This window comes from Gekko japonicus, unplaced genomic scaffold (genome assembly GCF_001447785.1).
Source record: "Gekko japonicus isolate JY-2015 unplaced genomic scaffold, Gekko_japonicus_V1.1 scaffold566, whole genome shotgun sequence".
Taxonomy (NCBI): Eukaryota; Metazoa; Chordata; class Lepidosauria; order Squamata; family Gekkonidae; genus Gekko; species Gekko japonicus.
The window spans coordinates 226,231-251,390 of record NW_015165251.1 but is presented as its reverse complement, the minus strand read 5'-3'; the positions used below and the strand labels follow the sequence as shown (position 1 = coordinate 251,390).

Sequence of the window (25,160 nt, the reverse complement as noted above, 5' to 3'; positions counted from 1 at the left end):
ACTAACATATTTACTAACAGTGAAAAGATCTCCTTCTCTTGGGGTTTTAGTCTAGTGTGGTTTGCTTTTCTTTATCCCTAGTTGTAGTCCCTCCCCTATATGTCTTTGTAGTTTGTAGTATATGCAAAATAAAAAATATCCCTACAGGGATTTAAAAAAACACATGCCTATTGCATGTAACCCTGGATCTACACAAAAAAGCAATTAGACTGGTGGCATTTTCTACTTGTTGCAACACTCTGGCTTAACAAAGCAGGTGGCCACTGTGTGACAAAGTGTTGGACTGGATGGGGCAACATGCCTATTGCATGTAACCCTGGATCTACACAAAAAAGCAATTAGACTGGTGGCATTTTCTACTTGTTGTAACACTCTGGCTTAACAAAGCAGGTGGCCACTGTGTGACAGAGTGTTGGACTGGATGGGCCTTTGGCCTGATCCAACATTGGCGTCTCTTATGTTCTTATGTTATGTTAAAAACTGCTGGTTTTATCTTTAGAAGGCCATTATTTCCTAATGCTATTTAACTCTACCACTGTGTATTAATAGTTATTTTAAGCAAGGAAAAAGTAGAAATGGGCATGAACATTTCAGCTGAAAATGTTTTAAACAGACACACCAAGTTCTAAAGGAGGTACTTAGTCAGTGAATCAATCTCACTGTAAGCTACGATCACTAAAATCGTTGCCAAATTATACATGAAGCTGGAGCTCTGCAATTAGAACTCCTGATGTGTAATTTGTCCCTTAAAAACAGACTTGGAGGCAGGATCCAGATTGGGGCTGCAGAACTGGGGAACTCTCTCCCCTTCATTTGTTTCTCTGATAAAATGACCAGGCCTGGCGGCTTTAAGCCCAAGTAGGAAAAAAATAGGAACTCATATTGTGTGAGTGTGCGGTGCATTTTCTATTAGGGAAACAATGTAAGAGAAAATGATCAATCTCTCTTTCCCCAGTGCCATGGTCCATATTGTCCTCCCCCAGCATGGAACTCCAGTGCAGGATCGCCAACCTCCAGGTGGGAACCATAGTTCTCCTGGAATTACAACTGATCTCCAGGCTACAGAGATCGGTCCCCCACTGGAGAAAATGGCAACTTCTGAGGATGGACTCTATGGCATCACATCCCTCCCTAAACTTTGCCCTTCCCAGGCTCCACCCCTTAATCTCCAGGAATTTCCCAGCCCACAGCTGGCAACCCTGCGAGTCCAGGATCATGCGGAGACTGGCCCTTAGCTCCTCAGTTAGCAAGCACTTGGGTCTGTCCCTCTTCTTCTTTGAGCACTAAAACAAGGAATGGAGTGCATAATCTCATTGTGTCTACAGTGACCTCTTCAGCTATAAAGCATGGATGCTGACACTACCAAAAGAAAGGTTATTTTCTTTCTGATAGTCACTTGCTACTGCATGTTGTTCTCATGAAAACAACACTGATTTATGGGTTTTTCAGAATCCTGCCTTGCAAAATATCCATAAATGAGAACAGTGCATCTGTGGAGAACCTTGGCCCCTAAAGTCCTGTTCACCTTTAGCTCTTCTCATAAAGATTTCTAATGAAATAATAAGCATCTTCCCAGTTTGTGCCTGCTCTGCATCGCATAGTAATTGGATTAAAAAGAGGTCTACTCACAGAATGAATTTTCTTGCTTCCCTTTCCTACTTCAATCCCCTGAGGTATCCACCCTTCCAAAATGCTCTTGAGGACTGGAAGACCCTTGGGAACAGCATGGATAGACAGTGGGAAGACGGAAACCACATCCCCTTTTTGTGTGTGCCAAAGTACCCTTCCACTCTCAGAAAGGGGGTGTTTAGACACATATTGTGGGGCTGCCATGCAACTTGCCCACAGGGCTTTTATTCTGGATGGAAGGTGGAAGATGAGATGAGTAGGGTGTTACACTGCAGATGTGATATTGCCTAACTCCTGCCTTCATAGAGGATTTCTAAAAACCTGTTAATCTGTCACAATAAATGTGCATTTGCATGCTTGGCAGTATAGAACACTGCAACCATACAAAAGTCAGTAGTGGGACAAAGGCGAGGAGGAAACTTTATAGCTCCACCTACAGTTAATGCTTACAATGTCTATCTTCTTTAGATTTCTGTCCACATGTTTCGTTGCATGATATGACAGAAGAGAAACACATTTTTACCACTTTTCAAAGAGTGTTAAGCACATCTTACAGCATGTCCACACATACTAGCACACATCAACAGGAGGGGGAATTGAGGGAAGATGGCTGCCAGCTTGAAACATCTAGGCAGAGTGTACATCTAAGAAATGACTAATGTGCAAATGGTTTCATCAAAGTATTTCATAGGCATCTAATTAGTTAAAAAATTTGCCTATGAAAACTCTTTGCTTAACCACAAAAAGAAAATCCACATGGATTGAAGAGTGTAAAGGAAATATCATACTCCTGCCCAAAAGGAAGGCAGACTGTTAAACCACTGAAGTCATAAAGTGCAGTTATACTCAGCAAACCAGCATGCACTTTCATTCATAAAACCAAACCTCTGCACTTTGCTGTCAACCCCAACAGCTGGGTACAGCTAAATCAGGGCTGAACCTAGGGGCTTGTTTTTCCATGCACACAGCCTGAAACGTGTACGGTACAAGAAAGTGGCTCTAAGCATACGCAGAGGGCATGCCCTGGACTACTGAGTAAGCAGAACCAATCAGTCCCCACACATTCAAGACTAGGAAGAAAGGCTTTCAGGGGACAGAATATCACTGGTGGCGTTTCTGAGTCTGTGTAAAACTCTAGTTAGAAAATCAGAACTGATCAGTACCAGCACATATGCAAGCACAGTAATACGACAAATAAATACATTTCAAACAGCAGAAAATCTATTGATAATTTTGTGCTTTGTACATACTATGAAAAGAGACAAAGGTCTGTGTATGTGAGAAGTCTTGCTACAGAGAATTTTTGTATTGTAGTGGTGATGGCATGTCCAATCATCTTACTTTTAAAATTAAATGAAGTAGATATATGTTCCAGTAGTGGATTGAACCACTGGAAGAAAATGAAAATGAAGGTTCGTAAACTAGCAGAGCTGTTGTGCGGAAGGACAGGAGTAGCCCTGCTGATGCTTGCCAGGGCTTCTCTCTTGGCTGTACTTTTTAAAAAGGCCAGGTGAGCAGACTTCCCACAAGCATACAGTGGGAAGGGATCACTCTCTAAAGTAGTCAATAAATAAACACAAAGGCTTTAAGAGATCTCAAAATGGCATGGATATGCAGAGTGGGCACCAGTTTTTATCAGTGACATTACAGGCCTGGCCCATGAGTTCTCTTGTACATGGTACCTTAAATAGCAGTGAATATGTTAGCACTAGGAAAAAAATGAATTGTTCTAGCTACAAATTATTGCAAAAAAGGGATTTCCCCCCCAAACTAGGAACAAGGCATCTGGAGTGTGTCTATTTTAACTGTGGTATTTGTTGCACAATAAAGCAGTAATATGAGAAATTCCAACACAGAGAAGTAAATTCAGTTCTCTTAGGCTAGACACAATCTCAGTGACTGAACAAAAAAGAGGGTCATATAGTGCAATCCTAAGAACCCTTTCCTGGAAGTAGGCCCCATTGAGCAGACCTGACTGGGATTACGAGTAGATAGGGTTGCCAAGTGAGAATTGAGCTGCAGCGGGGGACTCCTGGCTTGTGGCTGGAGCGCGCACGCTGCATCCACATCACCTGGAAGTGATGCGTGCACGCCAGGCACGCTGGGGGCAGGGCCACGACCATCCGAGGGAAAACCATAGAGTTTTCCCTCGGATTACCATGGCCCCGCCCCCAGCGTGCCCGGCGTGGTCGCGTCACTTCTAAGTGACGTCCACATCGGGGTGGAGTTCCCCCCGGGGCCCGATCCGCTGGCAGCGGGGAACGGGCCACTGGGACGGGGTTTTCCCCACCCCCCCGGGGGGACTTGGCAAGCCTACGAGTAGACCTGCTTAGGATTCCTGAATTGCTAAAGTAAACAGAACCAAGCCAAAAGCTCCTCTCTTTGAGCAAGACAGTTACATTTGAATCCAGTAGCACCTTAGGGGCCAACCAGATTTTCAGGATATACGATTTTGAAAGTCAAAGCTCCCTTTATCGGACACAGGTTTTTGCTACAGAAACTCAAATCCAGGTGAAATTTGGAATGCAAAAATGTGCACACAAATCAATGGCTTCTTGAGACACAACCTCCACTCCCCAGCTGCTCAAAATGCACTATGGGTACCAAGGAAAGAGCAGTTTAAGAGGAAGGCTGGTAAAATGCCACATACATGATAACAACTGACCCCCCCCCCTCCTCCCAAGGAGTTATCAAGGTCCTTTGGGTGTCATGCCACTCCACACTTGTACAGGGTGTTTGGTATTTCAAGCTTGGGAGCAGCAGTTTCTGTGAGGAAAAAAACTCTAAAAAATCAGGGACATAGGTAGACAATGTGCCACCCCAGCCTACATGTTCAGAGATTCATGGTCTTCTGTTGGAGATCTGGAGACCCACAGCTTCTGCGAGCTAAAAAACCCTGAAACATTCAGGTGTCTTTACAGACTGCCCTTGTCTATCTCTTTTGGTTCCAGCCTACTACTGTAAAGATGTATAGCAAAACAGCACCTTCTGGAGGTGCAAAAAGATTCCTGATTGCCACAGCCATAAGCTCAGGCAAACAATTGAAGCCCAGATCCATCTGCTGCTGCTGGGCTCTGCTGTCCCTTGGACAGAATCAACTATCCTTATTCAGAGACACACGGCACTATGTTTTTCCTTGACAGGGCTGCTGCAGGAGAAAATTTTACATTTGATGACATCAGGAGGTTAAAATGTATAGTTAGTACAGACAGTGCCCTCAACAACATCCCCAGAACTACTCTGGATTTGCATCAGAAAGAACTGCTAGCACAAAATGTCCCAGCTCTTGGGAATGCAAGTGAGACAAAATTGCTATCAGAACCTTAACTATTGGCTTTTGTGATAGCTGTTGACACTAAACGAATAATCCTAACATTCCATTAAAGGGCAGTTCAGTCGGTGCTTGCTCATAACAAACTGGGGGGGACCCCCAGTGCTACATTTTATGATCAACGCAGGTCATTGACCTTACAAATCACAACAAAATTAATTTGGCATGGCACGCCCCTCCTGCCTTTTCACTAGGTCCTGTGGAATTTGAGCACCTGATAGTACTTAAGCTCTGCAAAGCAAGGGCTTCTGCCAGCACAAACAGTTCAGGCATGTGTGGACAGAACCAGTCATTCAGTTTTGGGGAGTCGGAGGAGAGGATTGCAGGGCGTCTCCTTTCTCCCACCACGCAAAAGTTCAGGGGTGTTTGAGGTGATCGCTGAGGGATTACATTGCCATCCTGTGCAAGTAACAACAGAGCTGCTGCTAGTACTGTTTGCTGCAACATCAAGGAGATAGGAAGGCAAAGGAAGAATACAGTGATATCATCAAGTACATCCTGCTCTGGTCTATCTACAGAACACAACCTATAAACCTTGGGTGAACTGACATTCACTGCATAAACAGCCTGAAAAACAACAGTATGGGGGATAAATAAAGGTTTGTTCAAAATGTGTACATGATTTCTTGAGCTTTATGGTGCTTAATACTTTTCTCCAAAGCAACACTGTTAAAATCACAAACACATACCGTGGTGTCCACAGCGGTGACCTTCTTAACAGGAATGTGTTTTGGAATGGGTTCCTTTGCAGAGACCATTACGCATCCCTCTGGGCCCAAGGTTACGACTGCAGTCTCACAGCCTCTCTCTAACAGCACAAGGCCCACGCGACCAGCATCTTGGGCATTACTGACAGTGATGCCTGTTAGAATTTCAGCCTAGAACAAAATATCAAAGCCATTAAAACAATACACATTGGCATATTTTATAGTTTAAAAGCAAACAAATAAGTTGTTAATGAGCCTTTGTTGCCCTTGTTTGAAAGGAAATACATAACCTTTTCCAGCAAGCAACGGGGTGCATTTCGGCTTTGGGTTTTCACTGTGAGATATTACTTTGGGTGTGCACAGACAAAAGGAAGACTAGACAACCCCTTTCTTTTTATTTGTAAAAATGTATTATTATTATTTTGACAGATGAGGCATTGTACTGACTTTCCATGCTTAGAGCTCTGATGTTAAGAATAATTAACACATGACCATTTTAAATACCTATACAAACAATACACATCCATGGATGTTTCATACATTACTCGGGCAAACCCTGGCTTGCCGCCACATACTCACTTGGCAGGAAGATGAAGCCAATCATTACTTACCAATTAGTGTCTGAAACATATTTCTGCCACATTCAAATTGTACGTTTTTAGATGTACATATAAATATTACATTTCTTGTATGTAAAAGATCTTGCATCGTGAGCTTCCTTTCCCCAAGAAGTAAAGTACATTCACCCATTCCCAAGGAAGTTGCAATGCAGAATGGCCTAGGCTTCCCAAGTCCCCCCGGAGGGTGGGGAAACCCCCGCCCCAGAGGCCCGTTCCCCGCCACTGGAGGATCGGGCCCCCGGGGGAACTCCACCCCGACGTGCGCATCACCCGGAAGTGGGAGTGGGGCCACGGCAATCCGAGGGAAAACTCTATGGTTTCCCCTCGTATGGCTATGGCCCCGCCCCCAGCGTGCCTGCCGTCGTCACGTCACTTCCAGGTGACGTGCATGCGGCGCGCGTGCACACACACACCAGACACCGGCCAGAAGCCCCCCGCTCTGGCAGAAGATTGACTTGGCAGGCCATAAGACTCCCCCCAAGGGAATGAAACACTTTGCAACAAACAAGAGGACAACAACGTTTTTTCTTGTATACCGAACGTACAAAAATAAATTTGATGCACTAAAACACTTGTCTTCTCTCCTTTAATTGAGTAACTAGGGGCAAGCTAAGGTTTTGTACTGGTTGCAGAAGATGCTCAGACCTGTCTTCACCAACCTCAAGTGACAATCATTCTGTCACTGAGCAGCTGATGAGGATGCAGACTTTTCATTCAAGACTGGTTGACAAATGCTAGAGGAAGTGAGATGGAGTGGCTGGAGCACTAGGTTTGGATGTGGGAAGTCCAAATTCCAATGACCAGCTCTGCTACGAAAAATCTGTCTTTGAGCAGGTCACTGTCCTTATTTTCTAGTCTAACTCACAGGGACCAGTTGAGATTCTATTTAGTACATTTTCTTCCCAGCCTTCCTCCAAGGAACTCAGAGGAGAATACACAGTTCTTCCCTCTTCCATTTTATCCTCCCAAACAGCCGTGTAAGGTAGGTTAGGCTAACTGAGAATGGCCAGCCCAGGGTCACCCCACGAATTTCACCACAAGCAGGGATTTCAAACTGGGTCTCCCCAAGCCTAGTTCAACAAACCGCACTGGTTTTCTGCATGCTCACTCAAGGAAAACGTGGGACAGAAAAGTAAGTAAAAGAAAAAACGCAGCCCATTCCAGATGATTTTAGGAATGACCGAATTTTTGAAAAGCATAACATATTCAAAGACCTTAATTGCTATGCATCCAGACCTCCTCCTTTGCCATAACACAACAGTGGCTGCATGTTTATGAAATACTGGTGCTGTCTGGAGTATCTGCAGCATCTGCCTTTTGCAAAAAAAAAGTGTCTCCAGCTGTCTGAACAGCTGAGTCACAGAGGGAATGGGGAGGGGGAACCAGGGCATCAGGAAACAAGCTGGGAGCCACTTCCCCCCCACAGAAGTAACAGAACCAGACAGATGGACGTGCCAGAAGTCAAAATGTACTACCAAGCATCAATTGTGACATTAAATATAAAAGTGCTGGGCTGCATTGGAAAGTTTTGCTCACCAATAAAATGATTTTTAAAACTCAGGGCTACAATTGGAGGAAATAGCTAATGGCTGTTACAAAAACAAAAGTAAAATTCAACAGGAGGCCAAGATTTTTATTAGTTTTTTTTTAAAAAAAGAATTCTGCACAGCATCAAGCAAAAGGGACCCTCTTCCCAAACCACCCATCCGTATTTTGTTAACGGCATAAAACATTCAAGGGAGACAAGGCAAATCCTAAGAAGCTGGCAGGAAATATATCCCCCAAACTGTAATTATTTACACTGTTAATCTCCACGTTTGTATACAACATCATGGCTAATACAATACTGTTGTTGCAAAACCGAGTACTTAAAAAGAAAGGGCCAGAGATTAGTTTCATAGCTTAACATTATGCAAACTTGGTACAGCACACAGTTCAGCTTCTGGTTGGCGGCACCAGCTCCTGTGAGCAAATATTTGAATTGCCGAACCTTTAGAAAACTTGGCTAGATACGACTGTGCAGTTTCAGTGGATATGCAAAACTGGCATTATGCCCTCCACTGCACCCCAGTTCCTTCACAGCTGCCAATTCCCCACCCATTGCTGGGATTCTTCACGTACCCCTTAGGCGAAGTTACCTGAGAATAGCATTGTTGCAATTTTCCAATGCTTGTTCTCTAGGCAATGCTTGCATTTTTTTGGGGGGGGGGGGGGGTAGGGAGGATTGTATAATTGACAGTGCCATCCTAAGTAGGGTTACATCCTTCTGATTCCATTGGAATCAATAGTCTCAAAAGGGTGTAATTCTGGCCAGGGTGGCACTATAAGTGCCACACTAGTGATACACAAATATTGTCAGTGTGGGATCTAATTATTAAATCCTGTCAGTGTTCCAGGAGAAACACAGGAGTATTCTCAGAAACATCAGCAAACATGCTGTTCTAGGCAATATATAAACTAGGCCTTCAGCTCAGGCAATGGCTACAAAGGTCTCACTCCTTCATGCCTTTAGTGCAACTCTCTATAAGCATAACCCTAAGCTGCAATCTAACAGTGCAGTCCTAAACAGAGTAACATTGATAAGATGTCACCCCTTGCCCTCTTTAGTCATACCTCAGTTCTCTCATCTCTCAGCATTCAGACCAGGACATCAAATTCCTACACTGGCTTTTCAGTCCTGCCCACATCTAAAGCAATACCCATCATTTGACCTTCAAAGCTCTCCGCAGCCTGTCTCCAACGTGTATCTCTGTCCTAATTTTATATTGCTCCCCACAGTCTTCACTTTTGCAACTCTGCCGTCCCCAGCTGCCCTCTTCCCTTCTTGAACTTCTTCGTCCATTGTCTCTTGCTGCTCCTTATGCCAGGAAATCCACATGTAAACTTAAGATCCCTTCTCAAAACACATTTCTGTGAACTTCTGGCTTAAGTTCTTAGAAGGGATGGGCACGAACCAGCTCGCAACCCAAAATATGGGCCAAACTTGGGCCGGTTCGGGGCTTGGGAACTGATTTGGGGAAGACGCACTCCCCAAACATTCACCAGACTGGGTAGTTCAGTTGTTCAGGGCTTTGGTCTCTCTTCGCCAGCTCAGCTATCTTGGGCTACCTCATTCAGCCCCTTTAAACAGGCTGTGCAAGGGAGCCCAAGACAGCTCGGCCAGCCCCTGGGAGGCACTTCACCCCCATATTTAACCTTCTGGTTTTGTTCCCCTGCTTCAAAGCAGCACAGAGTAAAACCAGAAGGTTAAATGAGGCCCCTTCCCGGGTGATTCCCCCCCTTTCTCCTGGCTGCAGTGAGCCATGGCTGTGAGGCCATTCAGTTCAGGGTTCAGTTCGTGGACCACCACGGACCCCAAGTGGACCGCCTTTTTTAGGCCACTGCCCATCCCTAGTTCTTACTCCTCATTCTCAGTTGTAAGAAGATCAAAATACAAAAAACAGAATGTCCTTACGTCCACCCTTGCTATCCTCAACTGTACTCTATTGATGGGTTTTTACACATGCCTTGTTCCTTTCTCTATTTGTCCCCACTTCCTGCGAAGAGAATCCTGCTTAGAATCGAAGTCCAGTTACCCGTGATGTACAAATGCAAGCATGCAAATTAAACAGACTACCCCCCACATACTATGATTATAAACCTGTATTAAACTCTAATTTAAAATCCTGGTTAGTGGAGGAGGAAAAACAAACCCTTAACTTTATTTTATACATTGTACATGAGTTAGGCTCTTAGTAGGATTCCTTCATTATTCTCTGTACAAGAAAGGAGGAGCAAGGTGCGTGTGCAAGTTTGGCAACACGCTAGGTTCACGCGGATGTTGGTTTAACATGCAGCCTCCCTTCCCCTTCATTTCTTGTTGTATTTGCTGAAAAATGGAGATTGTAAGGTCCTTTAGGGCAAAAGCCTCTCTCTTTTGTTTGTAAAACTTTTGAATATTTATGGTCTTAGATACCTTCCTGAGTGTTAGCTGTGCTATTCTGTTCTGGAAATACCAGAAAGACATTGCATCACTAAATACTAAAATATAATACTTATTTATATAAAGAAGTGATTCTTAGTGTTTAGTCCACTATCAGTATGTAACATTATCACTTAATACCCCCCAGCCAAATATAAAAATTGACATAAAAATATCACCCCCTACAATGCAATTTTATATGGGTATATTTACAGAACATGCCAATGATACACACAGATCTCAGGCAGTGTTCCCTCTAAGCTGAGTTAGTGTGAGCTAGCTCACAGTTTTTTAGCCTCCGGCTCACACATTTTTGTCTTAGCTCAGGAAGGAGGGCTCCAGAGGAAACTAATTTATACAGTAGCCAAATTGTTCCCTCACAACTTTAATGCCAGTAGCTCACAAAGTAGCATTTCTGCTCACAAGACTCCACAGCTTAGAGGGAGCATCCTTTCAATAAAACCTTTGTACCTGCTGGCAATCAGCAACCTTCTTAGGATAAGGTTTGATTCCTGTGTGCCACTTTTAAGACCTGTGGGAGAAATCTAGTATTTTACACTCGGCACAGTGAGCAGTCTAAAACAGCTCTTCTCTACTGGCTGTCAAAAGCCATTGTTAGAGGGAAGAAGAGCCTGCCTAAAATCCCACCCTACCCCCAATTTGTAAATTGTCCTCATTAAGAGTCACTGATTTAAGAATTTTAACCCACCTTTCTTCTAGAACTGATTTCTAATAATACCCTCCCCCCTTTCTCATTTGTTTTGGAGGGGTTTTTTTGTATTATTTTTTTTTGCATTTGCGTGTGTGTATTCTTGTGCCTGGGAGTCATGGTGACCTCTGATGACTCCTACTGGGGCATGGAGGACATTCAGAGAAGTGGCTGAATTTCCTGCCTCTGCCTCATGGCCCTGGTATTCCAAGGAGGTCTCCCATCCAAGGACTTTCCAGTGTCGGCCCTGCTTAGCTTCTGAGATCCAGAGGTCATTTCGGGGGGGTCGCGGGGGATCGCAGTTCCCCCGGGTGAGGTACGGGGGCGGGGCACATGACAAAGCCCCGCCCCCTGCTTCCGGCCGCCCCCTGCTTCCGGCCCTCATTCAGCCAGAAGACGGCAGGAGAAGAGGGAGGGTAAGTTGCTTCCTCCCTGCCTCTCCCCACCCCTGCCTGCCTGGGGCCAGGGAGGGCCTTTGCGGGGCTTCCTTGCACTCCCGCCGGCCGGGACCGTTGGGGGCGGGGTGTGTGGCCTTATGACACACTTCCAGTGATGTCAGGGGGTGTGGCCTTATGACACACTTCCGGTGATGTCAGGGTGTGTGGCATATGCTAATGAGTTATGCTAATGAGTTCCCCTAGCTCTTTTTCTACGAAACGACCCCTGCTGAGATCTGACAAGATAGGGCTTTTCTGGGCTATCCAGGTCAGGGCCCCCTTTCTAGTTAGAATCAATTTAGCTTTAGAAAACACACAACCTTAACGTTTGGCTTCCATAAGCCTAAAATTTGATATACTTATTCTGCATTTCTTTCATTTGGGAGAACAGAGAACCAGCACATTCCTGGGCAAACCTCAGGGATTAGGCTATGCTACATCTGGTGCACAGTGAATTAACCAGCTAGTTCCAACAAGCTTGATTTTTCTGGGAAAAGGGGGGGGGAGAATAGCCCAAACTACAAGCTAAGCAAAAAAGCAGGAACTGATAACCTTGCAAGATGTGTGCATGCAGTATTTTATGCACAAAGCACACACAAATTAAGGGCTGCACAAATAAAAGTGATTACTGAAGCAAACAGGGTTTAAAAAGAAGAAAGAACCCACAGCTTGAGAAATGTCCTTATTGATAGATGGTCTACTGATACCTAAACCCTATTTGTACTTCCTTCTAGCACAAAAAAAAGATCTGTCAGTAACAAGATGTTTTAGAATACTTGCTGTGCGTGATTGCTAAAGTACCCAGTGTTTAGTGGATGTGTGCTATAAAGCATGTGTTTCTAACCAATAAATGTTCAGGGGACAGAGCCCACATGGCAGAGCTTGCAGCGACATTTGATTCTTCCAAGTCTTTGGAATGTTGCTGAATGGCCTTATGCCTCTGCGGCTGAGAAGATAAATAACAGAAACTTCCTGCCTAATCCCATAACTGTTATCAACCAATCATAGACTCACAATTACGTGTAGCCATATGAATTATTAAGGCACCTGGCAGAAACTTCACAGCTTGTGCCGACAATGAAGCATAAATTTCCACTTCCCTTTAAAGTAGACAGCCAGTCAGCGCAAAAAAGTCACACAGAGATGCTAATTTTTATGCACTCTGAATTTTCTTTTACTTTTATAAATAGCTTATAGAAGATGATTGCAACTATTTTTTTTCCTTTTAGCCACATCTCTTTCTCCGTGAAATTACAACAGATAAGCAAATTTTTATGCCTTGCCCACAGTCCATTTTAATTTTGAATTAAGAATCCATGAACATTTAAAGGCTGTGCCTGCACTGTTATCCCTCTGCTTTGACTGATATGGCCGGGATAATCATGCATAGTGTGGGAGCTCCATGTGGCAACCTCCTTCTACCGGAGCTTCTGCACATCACGATTGTACCTGTCTATGCAGTACAGTGGCAAATTGCCTGAGTAAAGGTCCTCTAAAAATTTATAGCAGAGTAATCTTAAGAAGGTCTGCTCAGAATGTTACTTAATGGGTCTTGCTCCCAGGAAAGTATTCTTAGGATTGCTGCCTATTTCAAGAGGAGAGTGGATACACACTCCCTCATGCATAATGAGTTTGATATAAACCAGCTAGGGTTGGTTTATATAGGATTGTAGCAGCTGTGTTATGTTTGGTTGAACATCTGTACAGGACCTACACGAGTAATATTAGGGGTCTCTCAGTGCAATTGGGAACTCTGCAAAAGAGCCTTATGAACCATGCAGATGTTCAAATGAATGCATGAACCTAGGCATGAGGCTGTTGAGGAGGCAGAGCCTGTAACACCCGTGACCCGGCACAGGGAGGGAGGGGGGTGAGATTGATCTCAAGGGGATCAGGTATTAATAAGGTGGTAGGAATCCAGTCAGTAAGAAAATTACTGTTTTTTCTTCCCCTGGAAATTTTGCCCTGTGTCTCTAATGTACCCTGTGTTAATCTGTCCTATTAACACTACTATTCTTTTACTTTATCTATTTTACACTGTTTGTTTAATAAACTAGTCTTCACTCTGAGTTTTTCATGCCGCTTGGAGATCCTGAAATGCAAATGGTGGAAGGGAAGCAAGTGCCCAAAAGAAGAGGACCACCAGGCCAAAGGTCAGAGGCCAAGAGTTTTAAGCGAGGGAAAATTTTAAGCTGGGCCAGTTTGGCCAGGGATCCTGGAAGGTTTTTGTCATCTTCTGGGCATGGAACAGGGGTCTCTGGGTGTGTGTGTGTGTGTGTGGGGGAGATATTTGTGAAAGTCTTGCATTGTGCAGGGGGCTAGACGAGATGACTGAAGGTCCCTTCCAATTCTATGATTCTATGACTAAGGTTCAACAACAGTGTAGACAGATGATCCTACATGACCAAAGGTAATCTGCTAATTAAAAATGTTACAATTACAGATTCAATATTAAAAGTTATACTATTGTATGTGTATTTTTGGCAGGATGGTACACAGGCTCTTTTTGTTGATGACAATTGCAAATGTGGCTCTTTTCGCTGATGGCGATTGGTGGGTGAACAAACATGTGGACAAGGGGAACCCAATAGTTGTTGTTTACCTTGACTTCCAGAAAGCTTTTGATAGTTCCTCATCAAAGGCTCCTAAGTAAGCTCAATAGTCATGGAATAAAAGGACAAGTCCTCTTGTGGATCAAAAACTGGCTAATTAATAGGAAACGGAGAGTGAGTATAAATAGGCAATTTTCTCAGTGGTGGGAGGTAAGCACTGGGTTACTGCAGGGCTCAGTACTGGGTCCAATGCTTTTTAACTTGTTCATTAATGATCTGGAGTTGGGAGTAAGCAGTGAAGTGGCTAAATTTGTGGATGACGCTAAATTGTTCAGGGTGGTGAGAACCAGGGAGGATCGTGAGGCACTCCAAAGGGATCTGTTGATGGGTGAGTGGGCGTCAACATGGCAAATGGTGTTCAATGTGGCCAAGTGCAAAGTGATGCACACGGGGGCCAAAAATCCTAACTATAAATACACATCGATGAGGTCCAAACTGGTGTAGACTGACCAAGAGAGAGATGTTGGAGTCGTAGTAGATAACTCACCAAAAATATCGAGACAGTGTGCGACTGCAATAAAAAAGGCCAACACTATGCTCGGGATTATTAGAAAGGGAATTGAAAACAAATCAGCCAGTATCATAATGCCTCTGTATAAATTGATGGTGTGACCACATTTGGAATACTGTGTACAATTCTGGTCATCACACCTCAGAAAGAATATTATAGCACTGGAAAAAGTGCAGAAAAGGGCAACTAGAATGATAAAAGGGTTGGAACACTTTCCCTATGAAGAAAGGTTAAAGCACTTGGGGCTCTTTAGCTTGGAGAAAAGATGATTGAGGGGTGATATGATTGAAGTTTACAAGATTATGCATGGGATAGAGCAGATAGACAAAGAAGTACTTTTCTCTCTTTCTCACAATACAAGAACTCGTGAGCACTCAATGAAATTGCTGAGCAGTTGTGTTAGAACAGATAAAAGGAAATACTTCTTCACCCAAAGAATGATTAACACGTGGAATTCACTGCCACAGGAGGTGGTGGCAGCTACAAGCATGGGCGGCTTCAAGAGGGATTTAGATAAACATATGGAGCAGAGATCCATCAGTGATTATTAGCCACAAGGTATAGATAGGAAGGTATAGGTCTGGGACAAGTGATGCTATGTATTCTTGGTGCTTGGGGGGGGGGCTACAGTGGGAGGGCTTCTAGTGTCACTTAGAGGAGGACAGGGAGCTGTTCCTGTTGGCAGCAGAGCATAGGACTCGCAATAATGGGTTTAAATTAAGGGTGGGAAGGTACCGGCTGGATATTAGGGGGAAAAAATCTTACAGTAAGAGTAGTTCAGCAGTGGAATCAGCTGACTAGGGAGGTGGGGAGCTCCCCCTCACTGGCAGCCTTTAAGCAGTGTCTGGACGAACACTTGTCAGGGATGCTCTAAACTGATCCTGCATTGAGCAGGGGGTTGGACTAGATGGCCTGTATTAACTCTATGATTCTATGAAAACAGTGCCAACTGTCTCTTTGTCCCCATTTTTTGTAATCCACAATGGCCAATGAGATGGGGAATTGAATCTATCTGGAACACATTAGTTCAGTCCATTCCAAGTACAATCAGATCTCTGCAAGCCTGTGGCACAAAACTGCATTTTCAGAATCACAGATTTCTTTTATTTTGAAATGCATAAAACCTCAGTGAAATTTTAAAGATTATCTTAAAGTTTCAGACACAAAAATTAAAGTCAGCCCAATGGCACCTGTATTTACCTCACTTTCATTGCAGCAGACGATGTTGGAATAGATATAAAATTGTGGATCTAGGTCGGCAAGAGCTGGAGCAGGGTTAAATAATGTCTTCACTGAAAGAATGGAAAATATTGTCTAAATCAATGGCAGATCACAGTTAAATATGAATAATTGGACACAGCCCAGCAAACGGTCTGTGTTGTTATGGCTAAAGCATTTGCAGTTCCACATTTCCCCCCAGATATACAAATTACTTGCAGAGGCACAAAACTCCGGCACAAAACCCCTGTTTGCTGTTGTTACAAAACAGAGGGCAACTCTGATCTTTTTTGTAAGTGTTTGGTTAATGATTTCACAAGAATATTACAGTTCAGGGATGATAATCATGCCCGTCGTCAAGGAAAAAAGGGAATTAATTAGCAACATTAAGGCTTTATTGAATTCAGAAAAACAGAAAGTTTAATTAGCATTTATTAAGCATTTCCTGAAGATATTCCACTAAGAATCACAAGGCAATCTGCGATTGTTGACAAATTCAGAGAAGCATGGACAGTCACTTGGCTAACAGAATTCTCTGAAACAACTAAGCCCAAAGTTCAATTAGACATTAACATTTTGTGTTGTACCAAATGGATCATCCTTTCATAAAAAGTAAAATGTCATTTAGATTAGGAACCTAATAGTCAGATCTTGATTTTGGCCACCTCACAGCCCTAGCAACTTTAATCTAAAAGGAAATTTTATAATATGACAAACTCAGCCCCTCATTTTTGTATTGCATATAGTTCTTTCCATTTTTTTTTAAAAAAAATCAGTTTTGGCTTCTCTTGCTTCCTGTCTGCATTACTATCCCTGTTTAACACCCATTAACGACTCCTTTATATCTATTAACACATCACTAGACAGTGACTCCAAAGTGTTTAGAGGTAACAGAACAGCAGTGTAGGACACTGAAGTGCATTGCACTATTTCTGATCTTAACAGATGGAGTTACAGCTTTAGCTGTAAGGAAAATAGCAAGCAAAAAAGTGACAAACTTGATGAAGGACCTTAAAGTGGTAATGAACCAGGGGGAAAGAGAGACATTTGAGCTGTTGCCAAGATATGCTTTATGACAACTCTTATATAATATTGTGAACCAAGCAGTAATACTGTGTTCTTTATATGAGGCCTGTAGAGCTTGATGTAGCTTATGGTTTTTCACAAATGATATTCACTTCACTTTTGGTCCTTATCTTAGCACCATTTTTAGGCAACCATTTTTGGCTGACCCAGCTGAGCTCTGAGAAGGAGCAGGAGATAAAGCTGCTAGAGGGGTAAGTGTTTTTTATTTACTTTCACTTGAGGTGGTTTAGTTGAGAGGGTACTATGTTTGGGAGTGTGTGGGTGAATTGTGAGTTGTTGCAGAGTCCTGGCTGCTTGAGATAGGGTGTGAAAGGGTCATTGTTTGACTGTAATTGAGTGCCTGGGTGAATGTGAATAGCTGCTGGCCACACCCTCTGCTGAGGGAAGCTTCTATTTAAGGTAGCACCTTGCCAAAGGCACGAGCCTCTGGCATGAGCCGAAGGGCTCTTGGCCTGTGGCTCTTAGCCTAGGGGCTCTGTAAGAAGCCAAGAAAGAGCCAGAAAGCCAGGGCCCTAGTCTCCTTGGGTTCCCAATAAGGTAAGTAGACTTCTACAAGGAGAACCACATAAATAAAAAGGGTTTTAAAAGGGGGATTAAATATAATAATTATTTTAAAAGCAATTATGAAGCCAGAATGCCAGCAGGGGGTTGGGGGCTCTCCAGTGTTTTGCATGGAGTGTCACATGAATGACTATTTGCCCACTGGACAGAAGTCGTGGGTGTGTGCCCGGTGCAAGGAGCTCCTGGTTCTCAGGGAATGAGTTTGCTCCCTTGAGGCCAAAGTGGCAGACCTGGAAAAGCAGAAAGTCAGTTAGGCACATGGAGAAGACTCTCAGGGACTTGTTAGATATGTCCCACTCTGAATATGGCAGCCCCGTCACTGTAGGGAGCATGAGAGTCGAGGGGAAACAGGGCACCATGTTGCGGATAAGGGGAATGTGCCCTCAGAAGAGACCTCTTCTTCCAGCTGGTGAACGGGTATCCTTTCACACCAAGGAACCATCCCTTGGCAGAGAGGGAGGGGGGCTCTTGGTAGCTGGTGATTAGATCCTTAGGCAGGTAGACAGCTGAGTGGTGAACCCGTGTACTGACCGTATGGTGACTTGCCTGCCTGGTGCGAAGGTGGTAGATATTATGTGTCTTCTAGATAGGTTGGTACATAGTGCTGGGGAGGAGCCAGTGGTCATGGTACATGTTGGCACCAACGATGTGGGGAAATGCAGTCGTGAGGTCCTGGAGGAAAACTTTAGGCTGCTAGGCAAGAAACTCAAGGCCAGGACCTCCAAGGTAGCCTTCTCGGATGTGCTACCTGTTCCACGCACAGGGCTGGAGAGACAGAGACAGATCAGGAGTCTCAATGTGTGGATGAGACAATGGTGTAGGGGGGAAGGGTTCAAGTTTGTTGTTCAGTATAAGTGGCAGGCAGTGTTCGCAGATGTATCATACGGGCTGTAGTATGTTCCAGTGACTCATTTGTCAGTGGCGGCTCCTAATCAAAAGCCTGGTGGAAGAGCTCCATTTTACAGGCCCTGCGAAACTAGTGTGGAGCCGCCACCGAAAAGGCCTTGGTTCTAGTAATGGCCAAGCTGGCGTCCCTCGAGCCAGGGAGAGTCAGGCGATTCTGTGTCCCTAACTTCAGTGCTCTCTGAGGCACATATGGGGAAAGGCGGTCCCTCAAGTAGGCAGGCCCCCAACCATATAGGGATTTAAAGGTCAAAACCAGCACCTTGAAACGAATCCAATAAGCTATTGGCAGCCAGTGCAATGTCTTCAGCATAAGCTGGATGTGGTCTCGTATAGAGAGACCCATCAACAGCCTGGCTGCTGCATTTTGCACTAGCTGCAGCTTCTGGAATTGAGACAAGGGCAGCCCCATGTAGAGAGTGTTGCAGTAGTCTAATCTCGAGGTGACCATAGCATGAATCACTGTTGCCAGGTCATTGCGTTCGAGGAAGGGAACCAACTGCCTAATCAGCAGCAGATGGTAAAAGGCTCTACATGGCAATTTAGATGCTTTACCTTAATCAAGTTTCAAATATTGTCACAGTGTACTTCCTCCAGTCAATTGTTTGAGACTCCCTAAATGAAAATGAGACTACACAACCTGCTGGTGGACCTCCTGATGGCACCTTGTTTTTGGTCACTGTGTGACACAGAGTGTTGGAGTGGATGGGCCACTAGCCTGATTCAACATGGCTTCTCTTATGTTCTTATAAACCTTCTGGCAATGCTGGCTACTGTGTAACTATTGAAAGGAAAAGAGATGGAAGAGAGCTATGTAGGTCCATGGCAAGTCTGAAAATATTTGGAGGAAGGATCTTTGGAAATGAGAAATACAGTGGTTGGTTTCAGCAGAAGGGATGGGACATAAAACCTTAATTCTACTGTTTGGAACGCAATGCTTTGATGTTGTGCCTTTTAGACCAATCAAGATGCACTGGAGCAGAATTTTTGTTCATCAGTGAACTACCTAGCCTCTACATGGAAGGCTCCTGGCATAGATCAGGGGTTGGTACCTCCCTCCCACAGGTAATGGTCTTCATTGCCACTATGACATGGCTCAGCTGCAGGGTGGTTTTTCAAGGGAATAAGAGGACAAGGAAAAAATCCTCAGAAAGCTGAACATGGCCTACATGATTGTGTGCAGAACAGTGGGTGCAGCAATGTTTCTCTAGACACCAATAAGAAGTCACAGTCTGTAACTGTGAAACTCCAACTCTTCTTTATATTTAAGCTAGTGAAGTCAGCAAGAAAAATGGCATTCAAATCTAAGTGCTACAGTCATTTCAAGGATGGTGGATTTAATGACCTGCCTTGGCACTAGGCCAGTCAAAACAGAGGCCAACACTTCTACATTTGCTATAGAGATCATGTAATGACTACTAGTAGGACAATGAGACACCAGCAAGTGTAATACTGCCAATTTGTCACCTATAAAACCAACATGAGTGAATGGGAACAAGAGGGCTTACAACCACAAGCTTCCGTTTCCCCACTTTCCTGTTTCTTCTGATTCTGGCATCTGGGTGTACATCTGTTAAACAAAAATAGTCTAGTGTGCTTCCTAACATAAACTACTGCATTAAACATGAGGGTGCTTCAGACAAAAAAGAAAGGAAGTGCCACTAACACACTCCAGCTGGGAGGGTGTTTTAAGATCTCACAGTGTTAGCAAAGTGTTTATAGGGATTTGATTATACAGGACATTTCAACATGTGTTGCCTGTCGTCTAGGGCAGAGATGGTCATAGATCTGCTTGTATGTGCGTCTCACCATGACAGATAACACCTTCTCCTCAGGTGGTTTCTATCTTTTGGTGATGCAATATCTTGCACTAAGTTGCTGATGCTTTGCTTGTTCAAACAATGGGATTCTACTTTTTGTGTAACATTTGTATCCATGAACAAAAAATGCATTAGTTCTTTCTTCCTCCTGTGGTCCACCTCTTCTGTTTCTCCTTCCTGTCAACTTACACCCTGAATAGATTTATTCACAAGAGGTATTTATTTCAATACAACATATTTCCAAGCAAGTGTGCTTTGGTGGCAGCCTCACTTGATTCTGAATGGCTTCAGGTCTGAGTTTGCAACAGAGATGGCGTTAGTTGCACTGTTGGCGACCTTTGTTTAAAGCTGGACAGTCATCCCTGTGGACAGGTCTTTGCCCAGTCTGGCACTTATGTCCTTCAGTGTGAGTCCTGCATCCTGCCGACATGGCAGAACAATCTGCATATGCTCAAAAGTGCCGCTCTCAGGAGCTGGAAAATACAATTGCATCATCAAGATATGCTCCTGCAAACTGTCCAGGGCAGACAGTTTGTTAGGTGTTGAAATGTCATTTGGGCATTTTTCAGCAAGAAAGGCAAAACTGTGAAGTCAAACGGTTCCAGGTAGCTTGTGAAGGCAGATTTTGCCTGTTACCCAGTCCCCAGTCCAATCTGCCAGAACCCCTCAAAGAGATCAAAAGTATTGATAAACATGTTCCCCATACCATGTCTGACAAATCATCCAGACAGAGCAGCTTACTTCCCTGTGGCTCTGTAGGGTGCTGAAGTGATAAGGGGGTGGGTCTCCTGCCCTAACAGAACACTCAGCTTGGATCAGTCTCTCATGTTTGTCTGAGAACACCAGGGCAAAACTTCCTTCATTTGTACCCTTTGAACAAGTGCCAGGTCAGGGGAAAAATGCTACTTCTCATATCCCTCCTCTTTGTTGTTGGAACACAAATCAATGGGCCACTCTCCACCTACTTCTTCTAAAACCTCACAGTCCTTTCATTCTGGGAGAAGTTTAGCATTGCTTAGTGACCCCCTCCCTTGATTGCTGCTGCCCTGTCACCTCTGTCAAGAGCTGTGTGGAGGTGAGAGCAGTTCACCTCTTCACAGCTCCTTCTCCCTCTGCTTTCTTTAAAGTGATAACAGTCCTTTACCCCATCCCACTCTGGTCAGGTAAAGGAATCTGGCTGGTGTACTGTGATGGAATTGCAAGATATAGCAGGTTTTAAAATTCTGCTTGGGACAGAGAGTCAGGGATATGTTGTTGAAGGCTTTCATGGCCGGAGTTCATTAGTTGCTGTAGATTTTCCGGGTTGTGTGGCCGTGGTCTTGGCATTGTAGAACCTGACATTTTGCCAGTCAGGGAGTTTATGAGTTAATCTTCCCTGAAGAGAAGAACTTATGTGATTGGCTGTTCTACTCACTCTCTGATTGGCCTGCATCAGCTTAGAAAGGAAATAAAACAGCTGATCTGGAGGGAAAAGATTCATTCACCTTCTGAATCACTTTTGGTCTTTGTCTGAAATCAAACATCTGGATCAGTAGCCAGAGGGAGTAAGTGATTTCTGTCAGGGAATTGTCAGAAAAGTACTTCTATAGATGATATTATTATTATTGTTATAATTATTAGTATTATTATTTTGATTTATGGATCGCCCAACCCCACGAATGGGCGCTGGACGATTTACAACTTTAAACAGATTAAAAACAGATAAAATATAATAATCCTGATAAAATTAACACAGTAATTAATAAATTAATCAGATTCAGATGACAATCAACCCCTTTTGGCAGTTGCAGGGCTCTTTGCGCAACACTGTATGGAGGGGAACTACAGAGGACAGCTTCCATTCTCCTGCTCACCTCCCTCTTGGGAACAGAAAAGGATGCTCTTGACTGCTGCTGGCTTGGCTGAGGTGGTGCCTGGCTGCACTCTCTTGGGACAATTTCGACAAATGTGTGCTGAGCTCAGGCTTCACAACTGGAGAGGTGGGCTTGATGGGGTTTGAAGCCTTCGCTCATTGAGGTGCTCGCTCTGTGTGCAGCCTTTACATTTCCTCCCCCCTCCTTTGCTTTCCACTCCCCCTTCTCTTGAGCTTGTCAGCATCTCTTGCCACCTCTGACAGGCTTTGGTGGCCTCTCCCCTCCACCTTTTCATGTAGATGTCTGGGCAAAAGTACAGTTTTCCCCAAGGCTAGCAGATTCGTAACTGAGTGCAGATCCAGGGCCCCAGAGCCTACTAGCTATCATTTCAGGAGCCACTGGGTACAAATCTCAAAATGAGCAAACACTCCCTGCTTTTCCCTTCCCATCTGGTACATCATTTACCTACACAGTTCTGGCAAGAGTCCAAAGCATTTGCAGGCCCTCTCCAGGAATAGGTCAAAATCAGCCATTTCCCCTTGACTCAACTTCCCCAGCAAATCTAGCAACTTCCCACAAACCTGTGGTCTTGAGGTTCCCAAGAAATCTGCATGGAGAATGTTCTGTTCCACATAAGCATTCTCAAAGCTCACTAGGAACAGCTTCAAATTCTCAGTGTCAGGATACCATGGTATAAAATCACAGTTCTTTGAGACTATCTCGCAGAGCGAAATGTAGACCTGGCTTGTGTGACAGAGACTTGGGTGAGGGAGGGCGAAACGCCCTGACCCAGCTTACCCCACCTGGGTTCTCAGTCCTCCACCAGTCTCAGACTAATGGGCGGGGTAGTGGTGGTGGCATTGCTTATCCGAGAATCCTTCTTCAAGGTGCTCCCCGCACCAAAAATAGCTGGCATTGAATGTGTTGGCATGGCATGGGAAGCTGAGGAGAGTTTGGCTGTTTGGTTGGTGTACTGACTGCCTAACGCACCACCAAACAGCCTGCCTGACCTGTTGGATGTTGTACCAGGCTGGACTCTGGAATACCCCAGGCTGTTGGTCCTGGGGAACTTCAATGTCCATGCCAATGATGCATCGTCCTCTCAGGCTAGAGACCTGGTGTCATCCATGGAGGCACTGGGACTCTCCCAATTTATATCAACTCCCACACGCCAAGCAGGCCACACGCTGGATCTGATTTTTGGGATGGGGATAAATGTTGATCTGGAAGCTGTAGAGACAGTACCATGGTCAGATCATTATGTCTTGAAGGCCCAGTTGGGCATACCAAATCCTCCTTGTTTAGGCGTCGAGCGAATTTATGCTCAACCGTGGAGCTTAATGGACCCTAAGTGGCTTCAGGATGCTCTGCGGGATCCAAGGCCCCCTGGTGGCTCATTAGATGATCTAGTGGAGGACTAACATTGCTGGTTCTCCCAAGCCATTGATGAGATCACCCCCCAGTGCCCTCTTTGCTCTCGAGCCAAACTAGCTTTGTTGAGGATGAAACAGATCTAAGACGGTTAGAGCGAAGGTGGTGGTGTGCTCAACAAGAACATCTTATAAAACATTTATAAAAACCTATGAGATGGCAGTGAAGACTGTGAAGAAAGATTTCTACGCGGCCTCCATTGCGTCTGCAAGCTCTCGTCCGGCCCAATTATTTAGAACCATTAACAAAATTGCCACAAGGCAAATAAAATAGTAGTGAATTGGCTACTGGCTGTGTGGCAATTGTGAGCTATTTTGCAGATAAAATCATGTTGCTCCACCAGACCTCCCAACCACAATTGAAACAGTAAGAGAACTGGAAGCTTCTTGCCTGTCTTCTGGTCCTTTATTGGACCATTTTGCCCAACTCTCCTTGGAAATGTCAACAGGATCCTGGCAGCTGTTAGGCCTACCATTTGCCCCCTTGACTCATGCCTGTCCTGGCTGATCAAGGCATGTGGGGATGATGTGCGGGACCCCCTGGAGGAGATCATCAACTTGTCCCTTTCAATGGGGACCTTCCCAGTGGGGTTGAAGGAGGCAGCGGTACGTCCACTCCTGAAGAAACCATCTTTTAGACCCTGCAGTTTTGTCCAACTACCATCTAATATCTAACTTGCCCTTTTTGGGTAAGGTGACTGAGAGGACAGTGGCCGAACAAATTCAGGCTTTCCTGGAGGAAGCATCTGTTCTGGATCTATTCCAGTCCAACTTTTGCCCTGGTCATGGGACAGAGACGGCATTGGTTGACCTCACAGATGACCTCCAGAGACAGCTGGATTGGGGCAGGTCAGCGCTGTTGCTGCTTTTAGATCTGACAGCAGCATTTGACACAGTCGATTACAATCTGTTGACCCACCGCCTCGCTGACATAGGAGTTTAGGGGGCTGCCTTGCAATGGTTTTCCTCCTTTCTTCGTGGTCGGGGACAGAGGGTAGCACTTGGTGAGAGGGTCTCCCATTGGTACCCACTTGAATGTGGTGTGCCGCAGGGGGCGATCCTCTCACCAATACTATTCAACATTTATATGTGCCCCCTCACCCAGCTAGCATGGGGGTATGGGCTGGATTGTCATCAGTATGCTGATGACACCCAGCTCTATCTGTTGATGGATGACCGGCTGGACATTTGTGTGGTGCATAAAAGCAGAAACCTCCACGCTCCAGCTGTGCATTCCTTTTGCAAGTGTGCTTGTGTCCTGGACATCCTGGTACCATTCCTAGCCAAACATCTGTCTCTGTGCACCCTTGCTCTACTACTTTGCAGAGAAGTGCGCTCCCTCAATTTGCAAGCTGTGTCAAATTCTCAATACAATCCTATACCACTGCCAATCAGGCAATAACCTGATCCTCCACTCCCCCTCCTCTCCTTGCTCATGTGTATATGAAAGGTGGTGGGGATCAGTATGAGAGGGCTTGCCTCACTTGCCTCCCATATCTCTTGCCTTTCTTTGGTAGCTGACGCCATTCAGGCTCTGAACTTTCTTTCTCTATCAGTGGCTTGAGGCGCAGGTGTGTGTGTGTGTGAAATGCTTCCTACCCCACCCCACCCCGGCCAATGTCTGTAGCCCAGTCAGGACTTTCTAGTCTATGTGTGAATGAGCAGTCAGTTGCACTGGACGAGACCTCTGACCACAGTCTGAGACCTTTAAAAAGGAAAATATTTTTAAATTTTTTTTGTTCATTGCTTCTAGTCCTGTTTTGAAATTATGT

General features: G+C 44.7%; 1 protein-coding gene across 1 annotated transcript in view; it reads right to left on the bottom strand.

Moving 5' to 3' along the window:
* RBKS (ribokinase) overlaps positions 1-25,160 on the bottom strand; it is a 98,069-nt gene that overhangs the window by 24,498 nt on the left and 48,411 nt on the right. Inside the window, exons 6-7 of the mRNA XM_015410139.1 lie at positions 15,718-15,809; positions 5,650-5,838 (exon numbers count right to left, since the gene is read on the bottom strand). Of these exons, the coding sequence (XP_015265625.1) occupies positions 5,650-5,838; positions 15,718-15,809 (281 nt within the window). The remainder of the gene's footprint in view (positions 1-5,649; positions 5,839-15,717; positions 15,810-25,160) is intronic.